Source organism: Neodiprion virginianus, chromosome 4 (genome assembly GCF_021901495.1).
Source record: "Neodiprion virginianus isolate iyNeoVirg1 chromosome 4, iyNeoVirg1.1, whole genome shotgun sequence".
Classification (NCBI taxonomy): domain Eukaryota; kingdom Metazoa; phylum Arthropoda; class Insecta; order Hymenoptera; family Diprionidae; genus Neodiprion; species Neodiprion virginianus.
In genome coordinates this window covers 21,416,073-21,435,246 of record NC_060880.1, presented here as the reverse complement: position 1 = coordinate 21,435,246, position 19,174 = coordinate 21,416,073, and the positions used below count along the sequence as shown (strand labels likewise).

Below are 19,174 nucleotides of genomic sequence, written 5' to 3'. Positions count from 1 at the left end.
GAGTAGTTGGCATTGTATACATAGGAATACATGACAATAACGTCGTTCAGTTCGAGCTAAAATTGCTGTGTTTTGTGTTTCAAATCTTTTAGCACGTAGCTGATTGTTCTTTGGTATTTTTTGACGAAATTCATTGTCATAAAATCACAATACTTTATACTTACATGCATGTGTAAACGTGATTTGTAGTATTATATATAAAAAATCTTTGGCATATTCGGTTTGCGTCACATGCACAAAGACAGTGTTCATTCTGTACACTGTGAAGCAAATACCAGAATTCTTTGGAGAGTCCATCGTGCCCCAGTCTCCCCTACAACAATGTCATCTCGTGAAACACTGACAACGAGTAAGCGAGCGCACAAGCGCAAAAACCAGTTGCACTAGGCATCCGACCCCGATCGAGCTTTAACGAGCGAATGTTTTAATACTGGTGAATAACTAATCAATTGTGCGACCTTCCGTGAACAAGATTAATTCTACATTCAAACTCGCGACATATCGGCAAGATTATTGTGAAATGGTTTATATTTTGATCACATACAATCCTCGGAATTGATAATATCTTAATCGGTTCTCCCCAGCGGTGGGACAAAGCAGCGGATGCATCTCTTTGCGAAGGGTTAACTCGGGCCGAGTACGTGACAAGAATGTGACGTGGAACTCGTCGCTGGACGAACGTATTTAATAAATTACGAATGCTTGGTATTATCTAGTCAAATACTTTTGGTGATATTTATTATACATATATGTCGGCGCAAGAAGCCGGCAGCCTCACCGCTTGACGCTCGTAACTGTCGTAGTGCTTTTGTTTTGATTTAGACCACACGAGTATTGTTATTAAGTTCCGATCTTCGTAATGTAGCAGGGGTGGGTAAGGTATCTAAGTCGAATCCTAAAGTTTACCTTGGGGAAGTCGAGAGACGAGAGAGCAGTGATAGTCAGAGGCTCGAGCGTGAAGGACCCAGAGCGTCTCGAAATCCCCACACACCTACCCGCTGCTACATTAGTGTTAGTTTTTTTTGAAGAAGAATAAAAGAAGAGAGAAAAATAAGAAATTATGAGTGACTCTCCCGATCACCTCTATCCCCCATTAATAACTCCGACATATATTATTAATTAATGAAAGTTTTCGGCAGGCAACTCAAATGACATTCAAACAGGAAGTCGAGCACTACTGCGAATACGATGAAAATAGCAACGGCAAATTATGATTGCAGTCAGTTGTCAGATTTGAAAATTGTTTTCGAGTGAAACTAGATAGTTTGATGGTAACAGAGTGAATCAAATTGCAATCGTTACGCGTTCTATCATCAATTATCTCGACTGTGGGACAACTTTTAATTAAACTGATACGCGAATGCGCAGCAAATATTTAATTATGTAAATTTGTAAAATTTTTATCAAGAATGAAGCAGATAAACCATAGGGGACCCCTAAGTTTGCAGTTTTGGTTTTTTTTTTATAGGGAAAAGATAAGAACTGATGAGGAAAATGCGCAGAATACCGCGTCAGGCATCCGCCAGAATGAGCGCGGTAATTTTGCAAAATTTCTGGGTCACCGTGATTTTAAACTGTGGTTATCACCCTAATGAGCGCGGGCAATTAACAAGGTTTCAGATAAGATAAGCATTTGTGTCACGGTAACCGTGACCAACAGACGTTCAAGACCTTCTACAGTGGTCCAGATGGATTACAAAACGTACGCAACGACGTTCCACGTTAAGAATGTATCCGGTGTACAGTCTGAAATGGAAAAATAATGAAACAGAAGTTTGAAGATGATATTTAAATCAAGTTCTGTCAGGTTTCAACGAGAAACTGTGCCATTCCTAGAATAAAAAAAGGGAGAGAAAAGAAAATTGAAGAGCATATAACTAAAATGGTAAATTTGAAGTAGATCATATCATGGCACAACCTTGTTTTTTTAATTCACTGATTAAGACGTAAGACATTTGGTTAATAAATGAAGTCTACACAAGTCATCCGAGATAAATTTTCGTGACATAAACATATTGAAAAATCAGTAATTACATTGCATTGCAATTCGTATTGATTTGACTCACAATCAATAAGTTTTTACGATAAATCGTAGCGGTAATAAGACTTGAATTTTAAACCGCCGGTAAATAACTTATTGACAAAAAAATAAAAAAAAATGAGCAATGATTAATTTGAATGGAACGGACGGTATAGTTTCTTTGTTGAAACAATTCAGATCAGTATGTACAATGTCTGAAAAAAATTTGATAACCAATTGACTATTTCCAAGAAAATTCGACGTTTTTTTCTATTTCTCCACATGGCGAGGAGACTTTTTTGACTTTGGTCAACTTTATTAACATCGGATAAAGTGTTTCGATACACCTATATTTCCCAATGTATTTGCTTGAACATTATTTTCAAGTGAACTGTACACCGAATACACCCTTCAACTCTATTACACTTGCACGCCTCATGTCATGTAAACAAACAGTGAAAACTGATGTGAGAGAAAGGTTTCTTCGACAGTTCGTTGCTCGATATCAGGTGCAGCCAATATCGAAGGTGGTAATTAAATTATATGGCCCAAGACTCGATCTTTCCGGATTTAGTGTTTTAGTGTTGAACGGATAACCGTTAGAAAATTACCCAAGTTGACACAAGCGTTGAATGATTACTGATTGATTGAATGTAAAGCCTGTCCAATAAACCCTGAAGTACAGTTTCATATCTGGTGGCCATGTTATTAATCGTTAAATCGACCCCGAACTCACTATTCTTGTTTTGAGTCTATCGAGAAGGGTGACTGTGAGACTTATAGCTAGTACAAAAGGAAATTTGGGTACTTGTAGTACCCGGCTGTGAGGTATGTCACTAACAATCCGTTTTCAAGTCAGTCAAAGTTTTTTTTAAAACAGAAATACAAATGTAACAAAAACGTACAAATCCAACAACCGAATATATATATCTAACAAATGCAATAATCAAACTTTAACGAGTAGAAGTAAAGTATACCCTTGACATTGAACAGCATTACCACGTGACGAATAAATTGGTCCATATGTTATTTGTCACACGATAAGTAGCGTACGTAGATCGGTAGACTCATCTGACGATCAAACTGAAAAGAAGGAAATTCGTCGTTGTAAGTGAGAATATTGAAATTTCTGAAATCTTATTTTTACTTGTAACTACGAATCAAGATGTCCATCTTTGGAATCGGTTATAAACTTCTTTTTGAACATTCACACGTCATGTGTGACAAAATATTTTTCCAAATTATCTGATCTACAGTATCTACAGCGATTGAATAACCATGACAAGGCTACTTCCGGGATTGAAAATTGACATCAATTAGAATTTCAGATTATACCTGCGACGATCGACGCACCTTCCGAATAAATACTTATCAACGATGTTCTTACATCCGTTAATTCTGTTTCTTCAATTTTTGCGAGGATTCCTCCATCGATTCCAGCCACAGTCTTAAATCTTTCGATAGTTCCGGCCTCTTTGCTCCCTCTTCGACTTTGGCGATGATTTCCGATACTGGGATTTTAAGACCGGTTACACTTTGCTTGCTTAAAACGATCGTGCGGATGAAATTGTCGGGCAAACTGATCAACTGCTGCTCTAGGTAGAAATTCTTATCGTCCCAGTAAATTAACTAAAAAAATAAAAGTGAGTGGCTTGCAATTTCTCCTATGTTTATACATACATATGCGAGCATACTGAATATCCGATCAATGTTAACGTGGATGCTGACCTTTGTGGTGACCTTGTACGGAGTAAATATTGGAAGTGCTCTTCTGTAACGTACAGATGCGGCACTTTGAACCGCGCTTCCGCCTTTGGCATGGATCGCACCGTATACTCCAGACCTGTCGTAGTAGTGGAACCGGGCGAAGTCCAGTTCTCTGACGTACCTTGCGATATTCATGTTTCTGAAGAAGAGGTCTACATCCTGGGTCGTGCATATGCCTGATTGCAATAAAGGCAAGACGATATGCGAGTTTTAAAATGAAAATTTAATCTGAATAACAATCAGAGCAGAATTAACAATCGAGAAAAACGTGTAAGGATACTATAACTTATAATATATGTTATACATGTGAATGTATGGATAATGTTGTACGGTTACGCGAATTATGGTTCGTTATGACCGTAACCATAATTAGATAATTTTCTCAGTAGTCAAAGAATGTCAAAAAACATCAAAACCACATTCCAAAAGTTTCTCTGCACTGTAACCGAAGATGAGCATTTTCTTTCTCTACGTGATCATATTGACTGTAATAACCGTTACACCGTGTGTGCTGAGATGAAACTTACATGCATAAGAAATGATGGTATAGTACATTGCAAAAGTTTACCTTTCGAATTTGCCGTCAAAATAGAAAACTAAAAATCTCGATCACAAAAAGGCGTTAATAAATGATCCAAGTGACATTTGAGAGTAAAACGAACCGGTTTCATTATAATTTTTGTTTCATTGTTTCTGTTTTCGAAATTTTCTCGTACCATTTTATTTTGAACATTATGGATCTAGAGTTATAACGCATTTTCCATGTACTGAATTTCCGTAAAAAAAGCTGGACAACTTGACAAAAAAATCGGTGATACATTTCATCAAAACAATACAATGCTTAATTTTTATTTTTCGCCGCTCTCGCAGAAGGAATTCGTATTGCTATTATCCACGAAATTACTTACGAATGATAAAAGTATACGCATCCCAATAAGAAAGATGTTGAACAGCTCATAATAAGCGCAAAAAAAGTTGAAGAGAATTTTTGAGAAGACTGTAATGAAGCTTTCTCGTTTTTCTCACCTTCAAATGCCACTTGGATCATTCATTTATATTATACCTCCTTTCCACCAAGAGATCTAATGACGGAAAATGAGCGCAGACTTTTGGACGGTACTGTACACACGCACAGTTTTCGTGTAACGGTAAATTAAAGCGATGGGATTATACCTCTAGTAATTTATACTTAAGCAAAAGCGAGCTGTATAACTTGAATTTGAAAACAGGCAATGAACTTTGCTAGCGGGCATAATTTGCACTCTGTTTTGGAAAGTCATTAGTGTGTAAAGTACGATTCGTGAGTTTGTATTAAATTAAAAATGTCATTCTTGTTTTGTAACTTAGTAAGAAGGACATTCATCGCTAAGAAACGTTAAACCAATTCGATCAGCGAAGAATAAGATTTCGAGCAAATTTCAAAGTGTTTTTTGTTTTAGTTTGTTTCTAAGGGAACATCAAAGACAGGTATTGTAAGACAACCCTGATTAAAAATATTGTCAAGAAACGAATACCGGGGAAATATTATATACACGAAAAGAATATTCCTGATTCTAACAAGAGGTACGTTAAAAGACTTACCGTGAATAGTCGTCTCTTCGAACAATTTCTTCTTTTTTTGAAAAAGCCTTCCCCAACTGAGAGTGAACGCTATTCTCAGAAAGTAATTGACGTCAAAAAGCATATACAGAATTGCAACTATGGCTACGGTGCAGTAGCAGAACATTGTGAATATCTCTTGCGGCTACGGAAAATTATCTTCTATTCACCAGACGGCACCGCAGTTTTCTACGTCCAAGTTGTAGATGTTCACCACGTAACGGTTGCTCAAAGACTGCCGACGGCTCAGCATTTAAATATGGCGAACAGTCGCATCCTATTAACTTGCGGCTCCTGTAACAGGTTTCTTGAGTTTAAAGGGCACGTTGTCGTCGAAGTTTAATAACTTGATACGTTGTAGTGAAAATTGGGTAAATGCAAGCACTTAGACTCGACCCTTCCAATGACTATAAAAAACAATCGACTATATTAAACTCTCTCTCGCTCGCAAGCTCTTTATAAAAATAACAACTCATATTCTATCTTTAGAGAAATTTAACATTTACAGTGAATTTTCATGAGCTTAGCATCTTCCGTATCTACCGATATATCAGTCAATAAAACTTTAAACTAGATGATAAATCAGAAATCGTGTAATCAATATTCGTACAGTGTTTTACACTACGAGCGCCTTGCATCGTGGAATTGGTAAATGAATATAAGTGGGAAAACTTCTGTGTTATTTGAGAAGTCTTTGGTTCTTTCCAATTTCAACAAAAGTTTTGCTACTGAATTTTGCATTCGTCTAAAATTTGTCATATTTAAACGTAAAGTGCGCATAGGAAATCTTTATTATTCGTAGGGTGACGGTCAAACGACAGCTGTTATTGAATGAAAATAAATTTTACCTTAATAATAAAAAACTTTAGAATTATGCCTGATACTTGCCTGTTATCGTTAGTTCATAGTTCGCAGTAAATCGTAGATATAACATAGGAAAAATCCTAAGTGAAATTAAACAATGTCACGGTCAACCGTTTACTGAGTTGGCGTGGAATGCCCCATTTAATTGCGAACGAGCAGATTTTTTTCTCTAAACATGAAATATGGATTTACCTGTTAAGATATTCTTCGTGAAAAGTTAATAAAAATCTATACGTTCAGAATAGTACCAGCTTTGCACGTTTGAAAAATCGTCAAGAGGATTTTCATATCGTAAAAAATATCGTCTTATTAATGATATTTACAAACGATACGGTGGAAATATCCTGATTATAAATAAATTTTCGGGAGAAATTCAAATTTCAAAAGCAAAAAGTTCGCACGTCCGATATCAATGTTAAGTTTTAGTCAATAGATGGTGCTTGAAAGACAGAATTTCGTAAAAGACAACAAAAACGACGCGATTAGACACCACCGAAGAATTGAAGAGAATGTTTAAAGATTTTGTAATCACTGTGCACTCATATAATCATACCGGTATTTAAAGTTAACTTGTTTTTTAGGCTATTGTATTGATAGGTTGAAATCTTAAAACTACTAACAGTAGAAAAATAATGCGTATAGTGAGCCGTGTCAGCTCACTTTCGAAGAATTTTTCTAAAAAGTAGGATGGCTGTACCAGTATTTGGAGATTAATCAATGACTGTAATATGGAAACGCCTTCAATAGGCGGGTAATTTATTAGTACATTAACTCTACCAAGTCTCTTATTTTTAAGCTATAATTACATAGTTACGTAGTTGCTACGATCAACTATATGCGTATATTTTAGAGCGAAAGCTTCATTGGTCATTTTACATTGGTTGGTTGACTCACTCTATTTACGACTGTCACACATGTCTGTTTTTTGTACATTGAAAATTCTCTCATTTGAAGTGGAGTGAAATCATAATACATATGGAATAGTCCAAATGAACGTTAACAAGTCTTGACCCCAACTCCCCATTTCAGCTTCTAATTCACCAAATTTACATTTTTTACTTTTTTTTTTAAATTTCTTCCACCTGCAGTTTAGGAATATACCTGCCAAGCAGGTATTTTAGATATTATTTTCCACAACTCGAAAACTATGCATTTGGGAAAAAGTTGTAAGGGGAAAACATTGTGATTTCTTCTTAAATGGTCAAAAATAACTTTGGCAGAATTTTTCAGAAATCGTAAGTCGTCGTTTTCAACGAAAAACGTACAAAAACTGATTTTTCTAAAAAAATACGTTCTAAAAAAATTTCAAACCTTGTACGAATTTTCTTTGACTAAACAGAAAACTTGTACAATACGTTTCTTTTTGCACATCAATGTCCATTTTATCGGATGGAAAATAGATTGAAGAAAAGTTGCAGCCAAATGTTACAATCCGATAACATTCACGTTGATGTTCAAAAAGAAGCGTAACTCCCAAATGACGGTCGGGTCCATTTTGCATCAGTAGTAAAAAAGTTTCCTGTTCAGACAAAGAAGATCCACAAGAAGTTGAATATTTTTTGACAATGCAGTTTGTGAGAAAAATCGATTTTTGTGCATTTTTCGTTGAAAACGATGACTTACGATTTCTGAAAAATTCTGCCAAAATTAGTTTTGACCAATTAAAAAGAAAACACAATGTTTTCCCCATACAACATTTTCCCAAATGCATAGTTTTCGAGTTGTGGAAGATGAGATCTAAAATACCAAAATCTAAATGACGAGTTTACAAAATCTGAAAAAATTAGAACATGTATAGTTGGTGGAGTAGAAGTAGGAAATAAATCGGTAAGCAATTCGGTACGAGTGGGGGTCAAAACTTGTTCACATTCGTTTGGACTACCCCATAAACTAAGGATTGTAAATGACTCCATGCAAGTGTGAATACTGCGAATATTGTCCGTTAATGCAAATTACTCATGTCCATAACAGAGCGCAGAATGGCTTACTCAACATGGCAATCATCACTTCGTACAAAACTTGGTCTAAAAATTTACTTTAAAAATGCAATAATAATATCGCTAATCGGATTTTTTCAGTTTCTCCGAAGAAGCGTTGATGTATTCCAGCCAATGTTTCAAATCTTCCGGTGCTTCCAGCTGGAGCGATTCCGGATCAACGATGCTTATAAGTTCCGAAACTGTTACTTCCAGACCTGTTATATTTTGCTTGCTGATTGCTATTGCCCGTACGAAGTTGTCCGAAAGGGTGATAAATTTGTGCTCCAGATAGATTGCTTTATCGTCGCAATACACCAACTGAAACAAAAAGCGTAAATGAATGTTGAAAAATTGAGTAGATGTCTAACCTCATTCGCCTGCATTACAGTTTTCTGACTTATCATCAACCATCTAGAGCTGCGAAATCAGTTTTTCTTTTTGAAACTAGAAATGAACTTTAACCGAATAAACTTTTGCTTAGTTCTTCATACTCGCTTGCGTACATCTAATTTCCATTTCTACGATTTAGTTATCGGCTGAATGTTATAATTTCTTTAAGCGGAAAAGGCACCAAAATCGCATGTATCAGAATTTTGATTCGTTATATTAAAAGAACTCAAGCTACCATGTCAATTGACAATGTCATAGTCGTTATTTTGATGAGGTACTTAATTCATGTAGCATAAATTACAACGAGACAATAATATTTTCAGTTGCAACAAAAATCTTTGCTCTCCGACATTACTGAACATTTTGTTTTGTATGCACTGTAAAGTGAACCAAATTTTTTGCCTGTATGAAAATACTGTTTGGTCGGATGTATATTAAACCTGAAATTTCGGTCATTACGACCAATTTTTTTTTAGGGTTGCACACTTGGCGGCAAGTATTCAGCGTAGCAGAGCTTGGCAGTTTAAACAGGATGTTCGTACGGAAGGTATATGGATATTTTTCTAACACGCTGCTTTAACCTTCAAGCTTGACTGTCTCCAACCCGCCATCATCAGTCCGCTTACTGATAGCAAATTTATAATGTATCTATCGGATTGATCTGTGCACGTAAGGCATTCGGGCTAAACTGAATCCAGACTACCTGGTGTAAGTTATGCTGTGATGGACGGACCATAGCACAGAGATAAGAAGACTGAACGCAGAGTGAATATATTTCAACTGAAGTTGGAATATCAGATCCAAGATCATAGAATTTTAAGCGGGTTAACGTGCGTCGTGAAATGACGCAAGCAAGAATATAAACCAGACTATGATTCGGGTGAGATTTGATCAGCTGAAAAATCGGGAAGGAAGTGAGAAGAAATATTGTAAACGGTTATCACTGTAGTGGTAATCGGAAAAATTTTATATCTGTTTGGATAGGTTTTTTATTTACCCTTGTCGTAACTTGGTAGAATGCGAAAATCGGCAATGGCTTTCGGTATCTGACGGTCGTTGCGCCTTGAAGAACGGTAGCTTTCCTTGAGACGACACCTTCGTATAGCCCTGTTCGGTGGTAAAAGTCGATCCGAGAAAAATCCAGCTCCCTCAGAAATCGTGCATTGTTCATGTGCGTCATGAAGAAATCCACGTCGTTGGTAGTGCAAAATCCTGCAAGGATGAGAGTTTTTGCATCTATCCTATATCTAGGTTTGACCTAATCGTGACAATGAAGTAAAGAATAAAAAAAAAATAAAAACTATTGCCATATCTAACAAATTCACACTAACAATAAATGTTCGATGCATCAGACGAACTCCGTATCACATAAATGAATTAATGGTTGTGATTTATAAATTACGTATTCGAAGGTTTAATATAATTTTATTAAAAAAAAAAAAAAAACTCTTATGATTGACGCAACTGAACTCGATGCTAAATCAACTGCGTAAGTAAGTAGACACTTCTTCGATGGAAAAATAGTAAATCTATTCAAAATACCTAGATACAACATGGATTCTGTTTACCACATTCGTATCTAGAATATATATCTAACAGTATCGTTGAGAAGTGTCGTGAAACGATATTCCTCTTAAGGAAAATGTTCGGATATTCAGATACTACATTTTGCATGCTCTTTTGCATGCCAAGGAACGTTGAAGCAAGGTAAACTGTATATCTGTATGGAGTAAACTCCATGTCAAAACGATTATACAAATCACTTTTTTCTACAAATAATTTATGCGAAGTTTCGGTAAAAACGACACAAAATTTTACACCAGAACTTATTGCTTCAAGTCCAACAAAAGATGGTTTTAAGTCACGTTTATTGCATCTTGAAAATAATCCATCTTACTTTTGTGTTTCAAGTAACTATAATTCCACACATCGTCGAGCTATCATCTGTTTCGTACAACATTGGACTTCTCTAGACTTGCTGTTAGTTACCTCAGCAAAAATATACAACCTAATCCAAAAAAACAACGATGGCAAATTTTTTTCCTATTGTCATTATTTTTGAAAAAATTATATCCAGCTTACGAATATTATACAAATAGGATGCCGATCAGTGGGAACTTCATCAGAGTTCTTTTGGTAATGGATTGAAATCAGTCACGAGAATCTGAGCTTTGAATAGTTGGAATACTCGGTCACTTCATTAGGCAAAAATTGAAAATAGACTGCGAACTTACCGTAAGTACGAATATCTTCAGAGAACCTTTTCTTCTTTCTCGGTATGATCCTTCTCCAGAGAGTTGTGAATAAGAGGCGAACAAAGTAGTTGACATCAAAAAGGCTGTACATCGCTGCCACAATGGCAAGGATGTTATAAAATAGACACACCATGCTCGCTGTAAAGCGAATGTGAACAAACCGTAACAGTTGAGCAGAAGGGAACAAATCAGATCCGAGGAACGCCTTTTTTGTTAATCTGTCATTTTTTACTGAAAAAAACACATGCAAATTAGACTGTGCCAAAAAAATCGACTTGTCGAATTTGAAGCTGCTCCTTCAATACGTCGCAAAAAAAAATACAAAATAAAAGCGTTTCTGAAAGTTTGTCAGTTGATGTTTCAAAAAATATCACATTAAAGGAATATTAGCCTGTTACCTATAACAATTGGAAAAATATTTAATTGTGAAATCTGTAATACACGTTGATTAAAATTTAAAATTTTTTGGGGTATTATTATTTTTCTATGTGCAGTATATTATTTTTAAACTAAAACTTGCCAAAGATACCAAGATATGATTTAATAACATAAAACCGTAACGTGTTTTTGAAGAAATGAAAATTTACCCTTTCGAAATTGCGTTTAACCATTATAATACTCAATGAATATCACTTAACTTTGAACTATTGAATATTGTGTACTCCAAATTTTAACGACAAATTGTCATAGTAAAGTAGTAAATCAACGCAATAAAATTCTTATTGCAAATTGCATATATCATTAGAACAACCTCTAAATATGAATGGGTTTCAATGAAACTTTGGGAATGGCTTTCCTTTTGTGTCTTCTATGGCATAGTGTATAAGCTGTTTCAAATTCGACGACTCGATTTTTTTTAAGACAGTCCGATGCACATAAATTATTAATATGTACTCAGGTACATACTTCCGATGTTGAGAATAGGATTGTGAGAAACGGAAGAGTTATTGTTTCAATTTGACGCCTCAATGCATGTTCGGAACGAAGACTTTTTGTCAATCTAAGCAATTGTACGTTCAAGAATTCAAAAGAAATTTGATACGATACAACATCGCAAGCCACGAAACTTGCTGAAACTCATTTTTATTTCATAACTTCGTCCATGAATCGTTAAGAAGCATTTCAATAATATATGAAAACGTCCTAACTCACAACTTTCGAACAATACAGTTAGTCGAATGCGTGACGACTAAGTGTTGCCAATTGTAAGACACAAAAGATTCCTAGGTAAAACGCATAATCGTTTCATGCATAGAATTGCTCATTGTCAAATACGAAAATGGTAAATCGTTTTACGGAATGACGGAATATAAGGTGCCTTCTTTCAAAAATACATTAGAGAAAACAAATTTGAGGTATTGCTCAGGCACTTTGTTTTTTTCGTACTTCCATTTTTAACGAGTAAACGACAGTGATGAATAAATCTGGGTATATTGGAAGTGCTAATTTATTAATTTATTGCATAAATTACTGTATCAGCGAAGTGATGAATCCACGACACTCTCTGCACACCGATCGCCTTCTGCACAGACTGGAAGACTATCGCCAACTGATCGCGACTTAGCCGAGGTTTCGATTCAAGCCCGAGTTCCATTTCTTCTAGATAACGGACGCGGCAACGTCATTATATGGCTTACGAAGCCTGGTCGCCAGTCGATGACGTCTCAGCCGGTTGACTTGTTCGAAGACATTCAAACGGTGTTTTTTAACAATTCTATCATAGTACCGGTATTCAATTCGCATCGAGGCGAATCCGGAGAATTCCAATCTTCAAGCCTTTTATCCGTAGACGAAAATCTACTCCTAATCGATGACTAAATTGAAAAAAAAAACAATTTTCCGACTTTTTTGAAGAAGATGTCTGTGATTATTGGGTCTGCGACGTTAATTCTCCACAAGATTGAAGTATATTTCAAGAATGAACGAAGTATGCGTGTGTATAATAAAATAAGATTGAGTCAAATATACAACGTGCAGCTCGGCTACAGTATTGAACGTGCATTGATGAGTTCATGTAAGTTCGGTAAGTCGCAGAAGAACCGTTGCACAATGAATGGGAATAGCAGGTTTCCGGAGTGAAGTTCCCCGAGTCTAGCAGGAAGGACAATGATCCGTTGAAACTAATTAATATTCTGCATGGCCCCGCATCTTTCATGGAGAACATTGAACTGTGTAAAGATTAGCAGTGGTCATTACGCTAATGACTAAAGTACAATTGTATTTTGGAATTCTAATTCTTGGCTGCAAGCCACCGTTGCTGAAAGTTAACAAGCAGAATGGAATAATCGAAAACGTATATTTAGAACGAAGATTGAACTGCTGGTGTTCTTTGACGGGATCAAGAAATTTTGGTTGTTTTCAACTCTCAAGTTGCGCGAGTGACATGTTCAACTAGCTGAAAGCGTTGTTGCAAAAATCGTAATTTAACCACGTGTTATTTTTACGGTACTAATTTCCAAAAGCTTGCAGCGGGTCAACCCAATGATTTTGATAACGTATACAAATATAAACGTAACCCTGAAAATTTTTACTAATTCACGATCCCTAATCAGTAAAAAAAATTTGTGTCCCAGTAATACGATAAGTACTTTCGGAATATTTCGATGAATCCTAGGTCAAGGCCTGGGTTTCGATCCTACTAGGATTGCGGAGTAAGCGCGAAGAAGAATATGAGTTTTAACAATACTGGGAGAAACGCACGGGCTTTTCATGTTGCGCTTTGTTCTTTTACCGAAACAAAAAGCAATGCAAACGAATATATGAACTTCAAGCTCCAGTTATAGAATTTATAATCAAATTAGATGAACTGTTTTCAACTTCAGAAAATTTATTCTTGATCTGTTGCCCTGTCTTATTTCACGTGATGACAGTTGATGATTTGTGAAATATTAACCATTCGATTCTACTTATCGTAAGACAAGAAGAAATTATTTTCAGATTCTATACGTAGAAGTCCAAGTAGTCCTGAAAAATTTTAATACTTATAAATTTTATTTCCAATTTGTACCGCGTTTTGAATTTATAACCATAATTTTGTCTTTTCAATGATTTCAGTTTATTATACCTCCTTTTATCATATTATTTTATATTAGGTTCGATATTATTCTTGAAGTAAGTATTCCAGACTTGGCTAATTTCTTATATTGCTTCTCTTTGATTATAAGTTTCTGTATGTATATTCCACAATGTCTGAATCTATCGTTACTATGCAACCGAAATTTATAGATTGTTGGTAAAATTAGTTAAAATTCCATTACCAACATTTATTTAAAATCTTGTAAATACCAATTCTTTTGGTAGAGCGTGCACATCTTGTGTCAAAAAAAGTTTGCGGAAACATTCACTCCGAGCTTCTTGGACTTTTGTTGGTAGCAGTTGTCTAAAATCTTTTCTAAATAAACTAATTTACCGCTAAAAGTTGACTGCTGATAAATCGTTATGCATTACAGCGCGCTTCATAATTTCTTGTTTGTAATTTTCAATGACGAATCAGCGACTAGATGAGCGAATAAATCAAATGTCTCACAAAGAGTATTACCGTCAGACCGCAGTGTTGTCGCAATTCCAATAAAGGCCTGAGTACATACATGTTTGTTTTAATTTTGTAGTAAATGAAATTAAGTCGTATAAATGAAAGATTTTCCGGTACCAGTGACTCCGTTATTGTAAAAATAATACGACTCATTGTTCATGTGATTATTAATTTTTCTGTTAAAATAATATCCAATATTTTTTTTAGTTTTCAGTTTATTTATCATACTATTGCATGCCAATTTCCATAGAATTTTAAAGGAAGCATAACTCTGTTAGATGAACTATGCCCAACATGTTACAAATTCGCGTGTATGATTTTTTGATTCAATATTTAAAAAGTGCAAAATAAAAATGCGCTAGTAGGAGTAAAATGTTCTAATGGTGCGTTATACAGATTTACACACCCGTCAAATTTTACGAAACAGTAAGTCAAATTTTTAATAATAAATGTCTACATATTCACCATTGATATTCCTCTATTCTAGAATACAAATGCGTAAGGCTTACGAATAAAATAAATAAAATTGGAATTTTATCTGGTGAATTAGCTTCACCCTCAGACGTACAACGTAATTTTATTACGTTCAAGAAGGCTGGAGGTCTGATTTCGCTTACGATGTTTTATGCCTTGAAGCAGAAATAGCAGCATTGGTTTGACCGCGTATCCGGAAGTACGAGCTAAGGCAAGCGCCGTGATCAGACGAGTCAGGTATCGCTGATCCGTACCTTACGTGTTATTTTTTGCAGCACCTGTGAAGGAAACTTTGATTTGAGAAGCACCGACGGTTGCCACTGACAGCGCCTCAGCAGATAACTTACGTTCAATACGACAGTGCTTATTCGAAAGTACGCATGTACCAAAGAAAGCCTTGGACTAGAAAATCGAGCATTTCAGTTGTGCGCATGCGCCAACATTGTCTTTTGTAACACCCGCATGGGAAATTCGACTTTGCACATCATAGAGCGTGCGGAAAGCGATCGATTCCGTAACAGTTACAAAACTGTTAGGCACAATCTTTTATACAGGTCTGGGGGCAAAATCCGTGCCGTTACAGTGGCCAAATGATACAAAAGTTTGCCGCGTAAGCGTTAGTATCGAGAGAGCCATACTCTGGTCGTGTCCTTGTCGCACCCAGCTTTTCCGATACTAGCGCTTGTGGACAAAAATGGTATCAACCAGCGACGCGAACGGTTGCACTCTAAGGACATGGTGAGAATAGGAAGTGCCCAGACCTGTATACAAGACCCTGCTGTTGGGTAATGTTGGAAAACTGTTAGGTAATGTTTATTCCCGCACGCTAATCAAAGAAAATCAGGCATAACTAGCGCCACTGGACGTGATGAGTCGTGACTACGATCGAGTCTGCTGTGTTGCAGCACCACGTCTACGTTCAGGTTAGACAACTACGTCTACAATTTTTTCGAGTCTAACTTCCCATTACATACAAGACATAAAATAGTATGTACGTGATCCTCGGAGTCGTGTTTTGTTACCCTCTCTGAGCTCAGCCAAGAAACTGCACTCGTGCAAGAATCACGTACTTTGCGCACTTGTATCGTAGAGTACTATTACAAATTAATTTTGCGAGAGAAATCAATTGGGCGCAGTCCCTATACGCTGCGATCAATGCATCATAAGTTACAAGCAGAGAACGAGAACCAGTGTTTTCGACATTTTTCAGCAAGTGCTTTTGCCTTCGTATTTCCTCTCCTGTTGATCCGACGCCTTTTTCGCTGCGTTTTCTGAGTTCCGGGGGGTCCAATTAGTCTGGAAACGGTCGTTTTGATGGAATCTGGAACCACGAATTTTCGGCTCCGAAAATGAAGAAAAAAGTAAGGCCCTTTGCATTTTTGGCAAAAATTTTTGCGATTTTCAAAAGTGCTGGAATAAATTAATTGTGGCACTATTCCGACGTAATTTTGCGGGAGAAATTGATTGGGCGCAGTCCCAATACGCTGCGATCAACGCATCAAAAGTTACAGCCAAGAAACGAAAACCAGTGTTTTCGACAATTTTCAGCAAGTGCTTTTTCCTTCGTATTTTCTCGCCTGTTGATCCGACGCTCTTTTCGCTGCATTTTCTGAGTTCCTGGGGGTCCAATTAGTCAGAAAACGGTCGTTTAGATCAAATCTGGAAACAAAAATTTCCGGCTCCAAAAATGAAGAAAATGTGAGGCTAACCCCTTTGCATTTTTTGCGAAAATTTGCGAAAATTTAAAAAGTGCTCGAATAAATTCTTTCATGCACTATTCCGACGTAATTTTGCGAGAGAAATCAATTGGGCGCAGTCCCAATACGCTTCGATCAACGCATCGTAAGTTACAGGCAAGAAACGAGAACCAGTTTTTTCGACATTTTTGAGCAGGTGCTTTTTCCTTCGTATTTCCTCTCCTGATGATCCGACGCCTTTTTCGCTACGTTTTCTGTGCTCCTGGGGGTCCCAATTGGTCTGGAAAGGGTCATACAAATCGAATCGGAGACTAAAGGTTTTTCACTCAAAAAAACAGCAAGGCTAACCCCTTTGTATTTTTGGCGAAAATTTTCGCGATTTTGAAAAGCCTTACTTTTTTCTTCATTTTTGGAGCCAAAAATTTGTGGTCTCAGATTCGACTTGTATGACCCTTTCCTGACTTATTGGATCCCCAGGAACTCAAAGAACGCAGCAAAAAGAGCGTGGGATCAACAGGAAAGAAGTTACGAAGGAAAATGCGCCTGCTGAAAAATGTCGAAATCTGAGGTTCTGGTTTTTTGGCTGTAACTTTTTATCCGCTGCTCGCAGCGTATCAGGACTGCGCTTAATCGATTTGTCTCGCAAAATTGCGTCCGAATAGTGCCAGAAAAAATTTATTCCAGCACTTTTCAAATATTAATCCTCACGTAATATTTTTGATGTGTTCTGATAATGAAAATATTTATTGCTATTCCAGGTACAACCCGAGGTGGTTATCGGTGGTTGTTCGAGGTGGTTGGCGATTGTTGGAGGTGGTCGGAGGTGGACGAGGAGGAGGACGAACTGAACTGAGTCTCAAAGCCCTGTTGACATAAAAGCAGTTATTCGATAGAAATTATAGTTTATAGTTTACACAGCCCATTGCATGATATTTCATTATAAATACATATGTTTCAATGTATTTAGGAATAATTTATCAAATATACAGAAGTCATGTGCAAACAATAAATGAATTGATTCGACCGCAGTTTGATGTATTCATTAGAGCTTTAACAATAAATTTAAGCTTTGTTACTTCTTTTATTTTATTATGGATAACCGAAAACATTTCCGACTAATCGTGCTGTGGAAGCATGGAGATTAAACCAAATGTAGCAAAAGATTAGAAACAGTGTATGTAGAGTACGGGTATTTTTCTAATAATGCAAATAGAATAGAATATCACGCCTTGCGAATTGGCTTTCCAGTCAGAGATAAATGATGAATGATGAATTTTAAGGACTGCATTATCGTTGTTGAATACTCTATGCCTCATGGGAAAAGAAAATCTGTAACGACAAACTTGATGTACCGGATCATCGTCGACTTTAACTTTTGAAATGTCCTACCATTTCCGAACACCTCCAACCATCCTATTTACCTATATTACCAGATTAGCTATGTTATGAAAAGAGAAGAATTATTCATTTCGAAATGGGATTCTATTTGACGCGCGCTCGATGTATTCCATGACATTAGTATTCATAATTATTCCAACAACTTTTCATTTGCTCTCTTGATCTTGAATTTTCATAGGCATAGAATCGAAACGTTGTTTTAGCTGGTCGCAAGTGAAGTATCTGCGTTGTGTGGAGGAGCAGAATTGTTTTTCGAAAAGTATTCGGATGAAAAAAAATTCAGAGTAATTGTAATACATCACGGATGCGTTAATTTTGAACAAGATGAAACGGATGCTTCGTATATAAGACAGTATTTAACGCTGCGTAGTGATTTAAAGATCTAGAAAGGTGATAGGGAGAGAAAGAACGACGCTTCTTAACATTTCGAGTGTATTTTAACACACATTTGAAAGATACGAGCGAAATTTTTCATCATCCAACTGTCGCAGAACGGCAGCGTTATTAGCCGAGCCGTTCACTGAAGAATATATCCTCAATCAACGGCTGACCATCGAAGGGCCTGGCCGCTTGAGTCTGGAATCGGCAGGAGAGATGAAGTGTGTATTTCTTGTATGAAACGTGAAAACTAAAAGCATTATACATCATATCATATCATCATACATCGTACACCATACATCATACATCATACATCATCATACCTAGTATTACAGTTCGAAACCAAAGTTTGAATTTTCGGATGTTCGGAAAGTGACGTCACCAATCTGAAATCGGCTAGCCGAGTTCCTCAGTCTGGTAACAACCGCGCAGTAGAGCGGACGGTTGAGAGTCGCGCTCCGCAAATTTCGAGTACCGGGTTCTCAACCTCCCGAGTCCCGCGCTTCGGGTCCGCTACGCGGTGAAACTCGACTTCCAGGATAAGCGCTCCGTGGTTCCTGGTTCACGTTTACAATAAATTATTTCAATTCGTTTTTCGCGCAACCTCAAATTCGGTAGCTGTCAGTCCGCTAATAAAATTTCTCGACTTCCAGGATAAGCGCTCCGTGGTTCCTGGTTCACGTTTACAATAAATTATTTCAATTCGTTTTTCGCGCAACCTCAAATTCGGTAGCTGTCAGTCCGCTGATGAAATTTCTCGACTTCCAGAATAAGCGCTCCGTGGTTCCTGGTTCACGTTTACAATAAATTATTTCAATTCG

The 19,174-nt window shown here is 36.7% G+C and overlaps 2 protein-coding genes across 5 annotated transcripts; both read right to left on the bottom strand.

The window, feature by feature from the left end:
- Window positions 1-3,053: 3,053 nt before the first annotated feature.
- On the bottom strand, window positions 3,054-5,618 carry LOC124303097 (protein THEM6-like). 3 transcript variants are annotated; one of them, XR_006907829.1, is made up of 4 exons: window positions 5,369-5,618; window positions 3,749-3,963; window positions 3,356-3,649; window positions 3,054-3,103 (listed from the first exon to the last, which is right to left on the bottom strand). XR_006907829.1 is itself a non-coding variant. In XM_046759900.1 (4 exons), exons 1-3 carry the CDS (start codon window positions 5,511-5,513, stop codon window positions 3,413-3,415), a joined length of 597 nt encoding a protein of 198 aa, XP_046615856.1. In that variant the 5' UTR covers window positions 5,514-5,618; the 3' UTR covers window positions 3,054-3,103; window positions 3,374-3,412. The 3 variants fall into 3 exon arrangements, 2 of the variants coding, with proteins under 2 accessions (XP_046615856.1, XP_046615857.1); XM_046759900.1 differs by having other exon boundaries at window positions 3,374-3,649; XM_046759901.1 differs by having other exon boundaries at window positions 3,408-3,649.
- A 1,359-nt stretch (window positions 5,619-6,977) lies between these two features.
- LOC124303096 (protein THEM6-like) lies at window positions 6,978-12,498 on the bottom strand. Of its 2 annotated transcripts, none has more exons than XM_046759899.1 (4): window positions 12,346-12,498; window positions 10,854-11,012; window positions 9,617-9,831; window positions 6,978-8,547 (listed from the first exon to the last, which is right to left on the bottom strand). In XM_046759899.1, the coding sequence occupies exons 2-4, from the start codon at window positions 11,005-11,007 to the stop codon at window positions 8,311-8,313; spliced, it is 606 nt and encodes a 201-aa protein (XP_046615855.1). In that variant the 5' UTR covers window positions 11,008-11,012; window positions 12,346-12,498; the 3' UTR covers window positions 6,978-8,310. The 2 variants fall into 2 exon arrangements, with proteins under 2 accessions (XP_046615855.1, XP_046615853.1); XM_046759897.1 differs by having other exon boundaries at window positions 10,854-11,105; window positions 12,346-12,496.
- Between the last annotated feature and the right edge of the window lie 6,676 nt (window positions 12,499-19,174).